Source organism: Pteropus vampyrus, unplaced genomic scaffold, assembly GCF_000151845.1.
Source record: "Pteropus vampyrus isolate Shadow unplaced genomic scaffold, Pvam_2.0 Scaffold164, whole genome shotgun sequence".
NCBI classification, from domain to species: Eukaryota; Metazoa; Chordata; class Mammalia; order Chiroptera; family Pteropodidae; genus Pteropus; species Pteropus vampyrus.
Window position 1 is genome coordinate 1,851,517 of NW_011888945.1, and position 14,163 is coordinate 1,865,679.

The following is a 14,163-nucleotide window of genomic DNA, read 5'->3' on the forward strand; positions in this document are numbered from 1 at the left end:
ACGTATTTTTGTGAAAATGTAACTTGTTAGTGTGACTATTTAAAATATTATGAAGTTAAGAATACTCTTGAAGAAAATTAAAATATTTACTCTTTGGATTTGCTTTCACACTATTTTCTTTCGCCAAGAACTGTTCCCACAGCCTGTACACGCTGCTTGTAGGGGTGCGGGGCGAGGGGTGGGAAATGCTCTTCCTACGATCCTGGTCCTTCCGACGGCATGTCTGGTGTCTACCTGCCCCGTTTCTGAGATGTATAGGGCATTAATGTTAAATTTGTTGCTCCTCCCTTTTGGATATGAATCACAAAATTATCCCACCAACGTAGACATGTGGCAAACATCTTGTAGGTTTGATCAGACGGACCTAGATAAATACTTGATAAATCTGTTTTATCTGGAGGAATATTTTTACTTAGAGAAAGAATATTTAAGAGAAATACTTTTACTTTTTTTTTAAGTTTATTTTTATAAGTTTATTTGAGCCAAACATGAAGATGTACGCCAGAGAACAAGATCTCACTCAAGGGCTCCCAAGAAATACTTACTTTTAAAGAAGTACTTTAAAAGAGGTTTTGGTATGATAAATGTCGTATATAATCATTCACTTTGAGGAATCGGGAAAAAATGACAAGTTGCACTTCACACGTGGCTCGTGTGAAAGAGGGCGGGGGACCTTTGTGAGCGCATAGTCTGCCAGGTTTTGCAGTGTGCTCTTTATAACCTCCGGCCGCTCTAGAGGCAGTTATCATAGTTCTCATTTTCCAGCGGAGGACACTGGGGGTCACAGAGGTTAAGGCACTTGCTCACGATCACGTGGTTTGACTCCCAAACCCCTTGCTCATTGGAGGCTTCACAAGGAACTTGCACAGTTGTCTACATCTGAAAACCACTGATTAGGGCACTAAGAAAGGGCTTTTGCTAGAAGGTTGAGATTAAAGGCTCTTGGAATACTGGAGCCTAAGATAAGAACAGACTTGCTCAGCATCCTGTCACCTGCTTGCCCCGCCCCTCCCCGTCCCCTGGCTGCAGTCCACCACTCCAGTCCTTTCTCTCTGCCACACTCTGTGCTTAGGGACTAGAGCCACCTGGAGATCTTTTTTTTTTTAAAATTATTTTTAATGCTGAAGCCGAGGCCCCACGTGACACCAATTAAATAAAAATCTGGGAATGGGGCTAAATTAGGATCTCCACCTCAGCAGCCTTGGCATTTGGGGCTGGAGAAGTCTATGCTGGGGGCCGTCCTGTGTGCTGTAGGGTGTTTAGTAGCATCCTTGGCCTCTACTCACTAGGTACAAGTTGCATCCCTTCCCCAATTGTAAAAACCCAAAGTGTCACTAGATATGCGCAGATGGCCCCAAGTCCAGGGAGGGGAATTGATTGCCCAAGATCACATGATTAGTGCTTGAAGATGTCCTTCATTTAATGCAATTTCACTTTTTCTTGGTTTTACCAATCTAAGGAATAATAAAAAATATATAAAATAAAATGAAAATTCAACATTTGTTGGGTATTCACTACGTAACTACTACTTTGTTCAGCGCTCAATAACGTGGCATTCGCATTCAGTGTCAGCCAGAGTCCTGGTGGGAAGCCGACGGCCGAACGGGAGGCTGAGGATGTCAAGAAGGGACTACTTAGCATAGCTGACCAGCAAGCAGCAAGGGAGGCCCACGCGCACCTGGGCCCCGCGACGGCCCTGGAGAGACTTGGCGCCTCCCACTTCTGGCTCTGCGCCGTCCTTGGCCTCAGTCACGTGTGTCAGTGCTGATTTCTTGCCTCTTCCTGCTCTACTTGGCAACAGGAACACGTGCCCTTCCCCCTCCTCCATCCTATCTATCATGAGCCGGAAGCAACCTGAGCTTCATCTCGGCCCAAAGGGACAAAGGGAGAGAGTGGATCACAGAGCCCGTGGCTGAAGGAGAGGGGCTGCCTGACAGCAGCGGTGGCCTCTGGTGGAGCGGAGTAGCCAGAGGGGCTGGAGAGGCCTCATCCTTGGCCCCCGCCCTCTCATCTCTTGCTGGAGCCTCCCCAGGTCGGACCCAACTTCTGGACGGTGTGAGAGGCGCAGCTCCACGGGCAGAGAGCAGGTGGAGAACGAGTCTGGAGGGCAAATGGAAGTAAGTCATCCAGCTCTCAAACATTGTCTGTACTTGTCCTTTTATCTTCACTGTGCAGGTGACAAAACCGAGGCTTAGGATAAGTGACCTTCTCAAAGCCACACAGGGTACTTGTTGAGGAACACTAGTCACTAATGACAGATAAACCCCCAGATTCCCAGCAGCTTAAGAAATTTCTTCCTTATTCTCATCAAGCTCAGCTGGCGCTCCTGGACTTCTCCAAACAGGGATGGAGGAGCCCAGGTCCCTTCCGTCTTGTGGCTGTCCCCCCCCCGCCCCCTGCAACTTCAGAATCCGGCTTAGTGCTGCAGACTTTTGCTCACATTCTTTTGTCAGAATTCTGCCCCACGATCACCCTCAGATGGAAGGGTTGGTGAGCAGTGCAGCTCACGATTTAGAATTTGAATCCGGGAATGTTTGACTCCAAACTCTATTAGAATTAAAATTAGTTGCATTGCAAGATAATTTACCACTATCAGAGTTAGGTTTTTTTTTTTTCCTTGGACTTGTTTCTTCATATTCCTGAAATCAGTTTCATGTGGAGCAAGTTAAATCCAGGAAACATTTACTGGGTCATGGGGAAGGAGAGCATAATCTAGTGGTCCTCAAAACGTGTCTGCATATAAGAAGCTCTGGCGGATCGCTCAATGATTCCGAAACTCAGACCACACCTGAGACGAATTAAATCACAGTCCCTGGGGTGTATTTTTGAAACTCCCCAGGTGACTCTAATGTGCAGACAAGTTTGGGAACCACCAGTATAGCGGCTAGGAATATAGATTTTAGAGTCAGCCTGCCTGGGGCTAAACCTCGGCTCCACTACTTAGTAGCTGTGTGGCCCTGGGAAAGTTTCTTAACTTCTCTGTGCTTCGGTTTCTTTCTTTACAAAATAGAAATATAGGTTTCTTATGAAGATTGCATGAGTTAATACATGTAAAGTGCTTAGAATAGTGTCTGACACATAGTAAGTACCATATAAGTGGTAGATACTGTCTCCTGAAAGCCTACTGTGTGCAATGCCCTGGGCTAGGGATGAAAGATACAGTCCTTGCCCTCTGGAAGCTCTGAACCCAGTGGAAAGATATTACAGCTCATCATTCCCGCTATTTGTTCCTTATAAATGGAAACCGACTTGTTTTGCTTCTGAAAAATCGAGTGGCATTTCAGGCAGCCAAGGAAAGAGGCAGAAAAACCACTCAGAGCAGTTTTAGAGGGGGAATTCCTGGTTTTGAAGGCGCCGCCTAGTCTCTTGCAAGGCCATATGGACCTCTGCTTCCCTGGCTTTAACACAAATAGGGGCAGCCTTGGGAGAGTGGGGGAGCCAGCTCCCTTCCTAGCCTGACGTTCAGGATTGCCTCGTTACAAGGAAATTTGACTTGGTGCATCTTGGGTAGCGTTTGGAAAGAAAAGGCAAAAAGAGGGTTGGAGGCAAAGCGTTTGGGGTTTGGGGGTAGCTGAGAAAAATGAACACTAGCACATCCTTACCGCAAACATTTCTATGGCTAATCGGGAGAGGGCATAAACATTCTTTTAAATTTAGATTCCACCGAGGTATAAAGGAAAACATGACTGCTCGGTGTAAAGTACAACTCTGCTTCCAAAACCCTAATTAATATGAGCATTTTGTTAGCCCAGATGTGGCCCAATTATTTTTAGAGAGATGGAGAACTCAAGGGCATAACTCCACAAAATTGTTTAACATTTAATAAAAGTTAAACACAACCACCCCTCCAACTTATACTATTTTCAAATCGGTATCAATATTGTTGACCTTAAAAATAAAAGTTTGCTGCTTTACCGGGAAAATTGGATTCATTCAGGAATAGCAGAGAATTGCGATTTGGGACATGCAAGCTATGACAAAGCCATGGGCAAGTCTGGAGAACAAAGGAGAGGAATGTTCTTTTATAGCGGGAAGAGGGCAGCTGGGAGGGGCTGTCATAACAGAGTTCATTGGAGGAAACTGGCAGTCAGCATGTAGTGGCTTTTCATTGGCTGGGTTGTGACAGTCTCTCTTCGGCTGGGCTGTTGCTGGGGGAAGAGAAAATCTTCCTTCCTCCTGCGGGACAGTACAGTGGAAAACACCTTCCTCTTGGGACGTAAGCCATGTCTCTTCCTGTCTAGAGCAACCAGTGGCGGATGAGCGGTCGGGTGTGAGAGCGCCCTCTACGGCCCCTCTCGACTCCAATCTTCGTTGAGATTTCTTTTATTAATTTTCACAATGTCATAGCTCCGCAGTCAGAAATCCTCTTTTCGTTTATAACACACACGTCTCAGGCCAAATAAATACCGTCCTCTCTTCTCCATTTCGGTTCGAACTGTAATTTTACTTTCTTCCCATACCCCTTAGGACATGCTATTTTCTTCAAAACCATCCTTATTCCTTCACACCAGCTTTCATTTTGAAAGTCATCTTCTTCCCTTTCATGTCCTATTTGCTGAATTGGAGTTTTAGCGGAGTCTCTACCCCAAAGACTGACCTTCAGCAAGTCACTTAACTTGGCAGCAGGCCAGTTTTTATAGATCGTTACAAGGGGCGACACCGAACACCGAGTCAATGACGTGTGACGCCCATTTAAAATTTGGGTGTCTGTTGCCGTTTGCCCTCTTGTAGAAGTACTGACACACCCACCGACAAGGAATCGTTGCCTCTTCGCATCCTCTGTTACTCTTTGGAACAGATCTTTTGTAACCCGTTTAAAGGGCTTGATTTGAAAATTTGTGCAGAATCACTTCTGGGGAAAGACCTCTGTGGAGTCAGCAGGGGGCGCCCGCTGCCTTTCCGAGTGCAACTTGGGTGGTTTAGCTTTGGCCCCCTGCAAAGCCCGGCAGCGCATCTGAACTTGACCCCAGCAACCATGGGAAGGCTTTGAAAAATTCTAACTATCCCAGCCTTTTCACAAGGCTTGTCTGTGGCAGCTTCCTCCTGATCGAAGTCACTGCTTAAATTCAAAATAAAAATGCCATATTTAGTTCACGATTAATTTCTTCGTGTACATGCTGGGCTGGGCGGTAATGCATGCCAGGCCCTTCTCTCAATCCCTCAGGCTCGTGAAAGTCTCCCCTGGTGGAGTTTTCACAACTGGTCGATGTGGGACTATTTGGGGCATGGGATGATAAAAATGTGCTTTATATTCAGAAAACGATTTTTTTTTTTTGTTGTGTTTTCCCTGCGGGGGGCGGGGGGAGGTGAATCTGAAACAAAAGCCCATTTGAGCTTCTCTGATAGATTCAATTCTCTACTGGAAATGCAGCCCAGCCCCATAATCCTGCCGTTCAGGGCTCGGGACTAGGGTGAGGGAGGTGGGGCACTGGCTTTGGGCACAAAATTTAAAGAGAGGTGGACACAGAGGCACATCAGTGATCTAGACAGACAAAAATTTAATGCGACATTTTTAAAAAGCAAAATTAATGTAAAAACACCCAAGATAAATGCAACGTCAACATTTTAAATAAAGTCTGGATCGACCTGCATGCACCTCCATGCTCACTCTCTCTTTGCAGTCACTCACTCTCGTCCAGGTCTTGGGGGTCTGATCTTAACTTACAGTGTCGATGTTTTGTTCATTATGATTGAGTCTCATTCTTCCGTTCCTTTGCTCACCCTTTTTCAATCTTACCCTCCCGCCCCAACCCCTCATCACAAGGTTGGCAATAGGACAATGAAGGGAAATAATATCGGGGGAAGCCACGAGGTGTTGGCTGGAAGGATTATTGTTAAACACCGGGAATGATGCCAAAATCAATAGTGGCGAGTTGCTATAAACTAATGCCACCATCTGGACTTGAAGAGAGATTCTGCTCTGATATTAGCAAACGTTTATTGTGCGTGCAATGCATGCCGGAGACGGTTCTGAGTGATTTTCTGTGTTTGGCTAATTAATCATTCCACCTGTTGTTTGAGCAGCCTTCTTGCTCTGTCGCCATTACGGAACGTGCCCGCCCCCAAGCCTGCCTTTGCTCGTGCTTCCCCAGCACCCCGGCTTCTCCCTTCGCTTTGTTAAGTTCAGTCCTACAGGGCTGAGTCCCACCACCTCCAGGAAGTCTCCCCAGACTACCAACCTTACCTGGAGGCCACTATTTATTAACTGAATCAGATGAGCTAAATGTGGTTCTCACTTGGGGTTGGTGCGGGGCGGGGGGGGATTTTGATAGATACTTGCAATTTGACTCCCTCGGAGTAAGGGATGGGCAAGATGATAGGACCAGTGGTTCGAGGATACTCCCGTTTTCCCGCCTGAATTCTGAACTAAATGAGGCAGACAGGAGTCTGCAAATGGGGGCCCCATGGCATCTTTATTACGGAGAAAGGGCTACATTGGACGATGTCACTAAGTGTAAGGCATAATTCTCCCAGCCCTTGATTTCGCTGGCTGAAAACTTGGGTGAGGCAGGTGGTCAACACCCTCACTGTCCTATTTAACCTCAAGACCCAGCTCAGGGCCACCTTGTCTGTTGCCCCTTCCATCGTGAACTCCTCCCAGGTGCTCTCTGTCATCCCATAATTACATGTTTCTTACCTGCCACCCCTGCTTGCAGTAAGTTCCAGGTGGGTATGCTGAAGATGTTTCTGGAATTCTTGTTGCAACATTCGGCCACGAGACCCTGCAGCTTTGCTGGGACACCTCCAGGGGCAGGGGACCCACTGTTCTCCAAGTTCTCTCATGGGACAACTATCACAGGACAGCTTTGGGTATCAGAGAGCTCTTCCTCACATTAAGCTGGAATGTGTTTCTCAGGAATTTTCTTTCTTTGGTGCTACTGGGGTCACACTAAATACACTTGTTCCCCTCTCCCCATAAGTCTTACCTTCTTCAGGTAAGCCCTCTAAGGCCCTAACTGTATCACGGAGGGTATGATATTGAGCCCCTTCGCCGATCTGATTCCTTTCTTCTGAATCAGCCAAGAGTTGGACATGATACTCTTCATGTACCCTGGACAACGCTAAGCTAAAGGAGATATCACCTCCCTCATTTTAGATGCTATACTCCTATTAATGCAGCCCGAGAGCCAGCAATTATTTTGGCAGCCACAGCACCCTGAGATCCCTGCTGACTGAAACTCCAACCCTAGCTACAGAGAGTCTCCGCCAGCATTAAGGAGACTCACATGGTGGGATTCCCTGGCGCTCAGGCCTTTTCTCTGACCTCACAGCCTAGTGAGCATCCCCGGGCTTAGAGCCCTGCCCAGCAGTCCGGCTTGGCGAGTGACCGCGGGCAAGCTCTGTCCATCTCATGGCCCGCAGAAGGGAGTGATTGAACTTCATGATATTTTCTTCATGAAACTTTTTATTGGCTTCACAGAGAGAGCCTTTGCACTCTTTACTCAGTTTCCCCCAAGGGAAACACCTTGCGTGAGTGGAACAATTGACATTGGTATAATTTTTCAGATTTGGCGTAGATTGCATCGGTTTGACACACTCATTTCAATGCTATTTTGAGCCTCTTCCAGCGCATAGACTTCCCACCTGCTTCTCATCGAGCCCGTGACTCGTCTCCAGTGAACGAGAAACTGCCTGTGTCCATCGCAACACCTGGGAGTGTCCCCAGGCTGGGACACTCGGGGGGCTCAGGGCTCCTCAGGGTCTGTGATGGATGGGGTGATGGGTGTGGTGGGAAGGAGGTGGGCGGCCGTGGGCTCACGTGACAGGCACGAAGCTGGGAGTGGGTGGAAGAAGCAGATCCACATCTCTGCTTGGCCCTTCTCGGACAGGAAGTGGGAGTCCACGTGGGTGCCAGGGCCGGGGTGCCGGAAGGCCGTCTGTTGACTCCTTCCCCCATGCCAGGTGTTAGCCCTAAGAGGTGGGGCCCGGGCCTGGACCTGGGTCTGAAATCTCCAGCTGAGCACGTCGGTGGATCCGTGGGAACTCCAAGTGTTCATGTTTCTCACAGCCCGCATCCTTACAACCAAGGCAGGCATTCCTCCCTGTGCAAATGAATGCCTGACTTTCCAACAGAAGGGCAGCAGGATCCTTACGACGTTTGCCACCCTCTCTCCTGCCGTGGGGCTGCGTGCCGTGCTGTGGTAAATGGAAGCGCATCCCATAAATCAGACTTACGAGACCGAGAGGAGAGCCTACCACTGACCTGCACGCCTGTGAGCACTGTCCTGATTTCTCAGACAACGCACTCTTCTAGAGTGCGGGATTGTTCTTTTGCAGCCCCTAGAAAGGGTTTTTGTAAGCCACAGGCTGAATGCAGAGGCTGAGACGGAGGGCATGTTCGGGTCAGTTCCCACAGAGCAGAGACCCGCATTCCTGTCTCCTTCCAGCGCGGTTCCCACTGCTCTTGCTACCTCCCTACGGGACCATCGCTCACTGGGTTTCTTCCCCAGGGGCTCAGACATTGCCTCGGTGCTGGAGGCAAGTAAGCCCTGCGGCTCCTGCCCCTACCCCTGCCCCTGGGGAGGGGGCCTGTCCTGCCGGCAGGGGTGCCGCTGCTCATTGCCAAAGAACCGGTGCCTGACGGAGCCCCAGGAGGTCGCCCCAGGAGGTCACCTCCAAGAGGACCAGGTTGTTTGCCTTGTCCCTTGCTGTGTTCTCAGTGCCTGCAACGGTGCTTGGCACAAAGTAGGTGCTCAATAAATATCAGCTGAATGGAGGAGGGCAGACTCAGGGTTGCTGGAACTTTCCAACGTTCAAAGGAAGCCCGAAGCCTGCGGAATTTGTATGTGGAATTTTAACATGGATAACCAGCTCAAAAACATTTTTTAAGCACCATGTGGTCAAAATTAAACACTGGATCCAGCTCGTTGACCTAACTCCAAGCTGCCTGAACTACTCTCTGCTCTCCAGGAATTCTATGGGGCTGACCATAAGATTGTCACGGATGGCCTATGAGGGCCTGGTGGCCCAACCCCTGCCAGCCCCTCAGACTCGATCAACAGGCTCCAGAAACACTGGCCTCCTTTCCATTTCCCGGACGAATCTGGGTCTTTGCTGCTGTCCCATGAGGACAGGCCCGTCCCACGCAGCACTAGAGGCTGCTCGCCCCCTCCCCCACCACTCCACGGAGGCCAACCTTGGCAGCTGGCCCAGCGGCTCTCTCCTCCCTCGGTCCTTCCAGGACCCTGTCTGCCTGCAGGGCCCCAGCGGACAGCCCGTTCCCCACCTTCCCGTTCCTTACCTGTCTCATCTCCAATGACTTCCTCCTTCCCTCTCTTCCAGCCATCCAATGCCATGGCCACACGTGGTCTTTGTCATCTCCTGGGATGGCTCCACCTCATTCTGACTCTGTGGCCACAGTCCCTATTTTTCTCGCTCTACCACCTAGGTGCCCTATTATACCTGTTTTCACCCATTTCAATGTCACTCTGCTTCCCTCACCTCCTATGTTCATTTCCTTCCTTAATTCAGCTATTCCTTTTGGTCGGCCCAGTACCCTCAATGCCCTGAACTATGGCTGTCTATGTGGCAAAACCCCAGCCCTGGAGCAGTCCAGTACTCAGCCTTTTGGGGGCCTGCTGGCCACTGCTAGAGCAGCTGAGCATTTCACACTCCAAATTCGTGCCGTCCAGCCTCAGCTGGGCCCTCAGCGCCTGGAACACCCCCTCCTCCCCTCCCTGCCCTTGAGCATCATGGATGCCCCCACCATCTCCATTCACTTCAAACCTCAAACTCTTCCACGGCTGCCTCGTACTTCACCGTCCTTCTCCCTCCTAACCCCTGAACCCGCCTGCCTCTGGGTCTGGTGTGTTTCTTCTCTCCAGAACACTCCTTTTCAGCTTATATGTCCCTTCCTCCAGGAAGCCCTCTCTCACATCCCCTCCCTGGAACCGGGGCCGGATGCACCTTCTCTGCTCTCACCCCGATGGTGACACTCCCCTAATTCTTGTCCCTGTCGCACGAGCTCCTCGAAGGCAGACTTTCCGCCCCTGGTCGCGAGAAGAGCGCTGAGGCACTGGGACTTTGATAAATGCTCTTCGTGTGTTTCTGCCCGTGTGCCCCGGTCACGCCTCCCCCGGCCCTTCCCCGCCCTCTCCGCTCAGCTCATGGTTTGCTCCCCTCCTAACCTCCATCCTGGAAACCGTAGAGTAAACCCAAACCCATCCCCTTTCCCTCCGAATGATCACGAGGTTTCTCACTTCCTTTTTAAATACTATAAATTTTTAGATCTGTGTACGTTCCTTGTGGATAGGATCTCTAGCTCTGTCTTCCTAGCAGTTAGCCTAGAAAATTTTGGACGGGCGAGCGGAAATGCAGCGAGAAACTTGTATCAGTTGCCTGTTGCTGCTGCAACAAATTACCACAGACTTGGTGACTTCGAACAGCACAGATTTATTATCTAATGTTTCTGGAGGCCGTACATCCAGAATCAGTCTCACTGGGCTGAAGTCAGGATGTCAGCAGGGCTGGCTCCTTCTAGAGGCTCCCAGGAGAATCCATTTCCTTGCCTTGGGCAGCCCCTAGAGGGCGCCAATGATCCTCGGCTTGCGGCTCCTTCCTCGAATCACCTCAACCTCTCGCTTCGGGTGTCATACTGCCTTCTCTGACTCTCACTCCTCTGTTTCTGGTTCCTCAGGACCTCTGTGATTACAAGGCCCATCCAGATAATCCAGGACCATCTTCGCATCTCAAAGTCTTTAGATGCATCTACAAAGTCCCCGTTGTCATAAAAACATTTACGGTCTGCAGGGACTACGTCCCGGTTATCCTGAGGGCCATCGTCAGCCGCCTACAATGGTATTATTATGTCAGAAATAACTGATAAGGAAGCGAAGCTTCTTGGCTCACCGCTGTTTTAATTCTACCAGAAAAGTTGGAGGATTTCTTTCCTACGTGACGAGGATATTGGAGGGAGACTTCTAGGGATGCACTGTTTATAAAGTTCCCACACCTTGGTCCTGAAAAGCCGGCCCACAAAGACATAGATCACTGGATTCAGGCAGCTGTTGATGAAAGCGAAGAAGTTGGCCCACTGGAGGCCCAGGTCTGTGAGGTTCTCCCAGAAGCAACTTTGGATGACCCGCACCTCCAACAAGAATTCCAGAAAGGCAAAGAAGTGGTAGGGGGCCCAGCAGACCAGGAAGGCGGCCACGAGCGTGAGGATCAGCGCCGTGGTCTTGCCGTCTCTGGGGCCCCCGCAGCTGGTCCTCCTGACCTCCGTCCGCCCTCGCAGGGAGGCCAGGATGTGGTAGTTGAAGAAGACAATCGCGGCCAGCGGTAGGAGGAAACCCAGCACATTCAGCTCCACGATCCTCATGAAGTGCCAGGCCTCGTGGGGGAACAGCAGCACGCAGGCGGAGATGTTCAGTTCCGGGACGGCTTTGACCGCACGGAGCACGAATGTGGGGACACTCAGGAGGCCCCCCAAGACCCAGATGAGCACGCAGGTGGCCTGGGCCAGCCGCCGCCGCCGCCGCCTCCGGCTGGCCATGGGGTACACCAGCACGCAGTAGCGGTCCTGGCTGATGGCCACCACCAGGAAGATGCTGACGAATAAATTGGCCTTTATGACCCCGTTGACGGCGCGGCAGAGGAAGACTCCAAAAGGCCACCTGAATTGGTTCCAGATGTTCTGTGCCCAGAAGGGCAAGCCCAAGACGAACACCAGATCCGAAGCCGCCAGGTTGGCCAGGTAGATTTCTGCCACATTGAGACGCCGCCGGGGCAGCAGGAAGACGGACAGCACGAAGAGGTTCCCCAGCAGGCCGCAGAAGCAGACGGCCACGATGAACACCGGCAATGCCCTGTGCAGCAGGTCCCAGGCTTCCTGGGCGATGTCGCAGGACGTGGCATTCGGAGGCGAGAGCTGGCTCTGGTTGGAGGACTGGAACTCCAAGAGGATCTGGGATGCCATCCACAGTGACCTGCAACGAACGGCAGGTAGCATTACACGGGAGGCCCATGGGCCAGATCCAGTTGGCCGCGGTTTGGGGAAACAGCGTTTCCTGGGCACACGGCCACAACCATTGACTTAGATATCGGCTGCTTTGGTGTTACAGCAGCAGAGCTGTCCCCTTAGAGGGAAAGTCCTGGCATGAAGGAAAGGACCTGGGCTTTGAAACCTGAGTCCAAATCCTGGCACAACCACTTGCTGTGGGCCACTTAGACCCACTGACTTTTCTTCTTTTTCTTTTTGAAAATTGTAGCTAATCGTATCCCTTTTATGGGATCGTGGCAAAGACTGGGGACAGTATCCATGAAGTGCTTGGCATGGTTGCCTGGCATAGAGGAAGCACTCAGCAGTGCTTATTAGTCTTATTAACGATCATGTTATTATTTTTAACAGTTTAGCAAACATTTATTACATGATCTCTATGTACCAGGCACCATTCAAAGAGTTTTACGTTGAAGTATTTTCTCATTTAACCTTCCCAACAGCCCTGTAAAGTAGGACCATTGTCACTTCTATGTAACTCATAGAAAATGGATCACAGGGAGGCTGAGTCACTCGTCCGTGGTCACACAGCGGGTCAGTTGCAAAGCCTGGATTCGGACCCAGGCAGCCCTACTCCAGAGCCGGTGCTTCTCTCTGTTCTATTATGCCCCACGTTTTGTCCCCACTTGGTAAATGCGTTCAGGCTCAAAAGTTAATGACTTGTCTAAGGAGACCTAGCTGGTGAGTGATGGCACCAGGCCGTGGACCTCAGTTTGCTCTGGCCCCAAAGTTCACACTCAAGGTCACACAGCTAGCCTTCCTCCTACGTGCCCACGCTGTTTCAGTGAGAGATGGCCACAGCAGGAAGGAAACGGATCATGTCTCCCAGCCGTCTGTGATTCGTAGAGAGACAGGATCGCATCCTGTACTTGTGAATTTGGGGGTACCTGTCAGCAAAGGTGGCCATGGCCGACCCAGGGGACCCACACAATCCCATACACACAGTGAGCCACTGCCTGCCCTGTGGGATTTCTGGGGCTCCACACCTAAACATCCTTCCCCCACCCGGATAAGTTAATTTACACCAAGTGCTTAAAATGGCTCCTGACTCTTCATAAGCACTTGCTAAATGTTCACTATTCTTATTACTAGTGACGCTTGAGACTCCTTGGGCCGAGCAAAGCCTCACAGCACCAAGGCAAGGTATTGTATGAGAGAACCAATCTCAGAAGACACTTTTTGGCTATGCGACCTTGGGCGAGTCACTTTATGTCTCAGAGCCTGGCTTTCCTCATCTGGGGAGGACGTGATGGCCTTCTATCTGCGACACTGTCACTCACACACTGCCGCCCGCACTGGGGTGTAACGCACAGGCTCCTCCATTCATTTATCCACTGAACAGGCATCTGCGAAGCACCCACTCTGTGCCAGGTACTGCTCTAGGTCTTTGGGACACAGGAGTGAATCAAATAGGCAAATCCCCTGTAACGACAAACCTGCTGAGCAAACATGTTAGCAGGGGCGATGGTGAGACGTGATCAGGTTCTAGATATATTTTGAAGGTGGTACCACCATGATTTTCAGTGGGATCAGAAAGGAAGAATTGGGCGATGCCCAGATTTTTAGCCCGAGTGCTTGGAAATATGAAGGTGCCATCAACTGAAATGGAGATGGCAGAGTGAAGATGGAGCAGGTTTTTCCAGGTGAAGAGCAGGAGCTGACTTTTAGACGTGTTAAGGCTGAGGTGTCTGTTGGACGTCGAGTGGGGGTGTCCAGTGGGTGACTGGATATACAAGACCAGTGTTCAGAGCCCAGGTCTGAGATAATGGTACGTAATTGGGAGCTGTAATCATGTAGATCGTATTTAAAGCCACAGGACTGGGGGAAACCACCAAGGGAGAGTGTAGGCAGAGAAGAGACAAGCTGCTGGGCTGCCAGTGGACAGGGCAGTGGGAAAGAGGGGAAATTGTGGGTTAGGTGGCTGTGAAGTGTCTGCGGCATTTAGCATTCTGACTCAGAGCACGTGGGGCAGTGGGGTAGTCTTGTTTTTTAATTTATCGCAGGGCATAAACCCACAACTGTTTATTCTGTTATTTGGCAATACTTTAAAATTTTGCAATAAGCCCTTCTGGCAGCGAGGAGCTAAAAAAATGAATGTTTAATGAAAGTTCAAGTCCCAGACTCCTGTTTCTCAAAGAAGTCGATGGATGCGTAAGTTGCACAAAATG

General features: G+C 50.3%; 1 protein-coding gene across 1 annotated transcript in view; it reads right to left on the reverse strand.

Annotated features, from left to right (window-relative positions):
* Positions 1–10,376: 10,376 nt before the first annotated feature.
* Positions 10,377–14,163, reverse strand: part of BDKRB1 (bradykinin receptor B1) — an 8,328-nt gene continuing 4,541 nt past the window's right edge. The window contains exon 2 of the mRNA XM_011370206.2: positions 10,377–11,924. Coding sequence (XP_011368508.1) covers positions 10,862–11,914 — 1,053 coding nt within the window. The 5' untranslated portion in view covers positions 11,915–11,924 and the 3' untranslated portion in view covers positions 10,377–10,861. The remainder of the gene's footprint in view (positions 11,925–14,163) is intronic.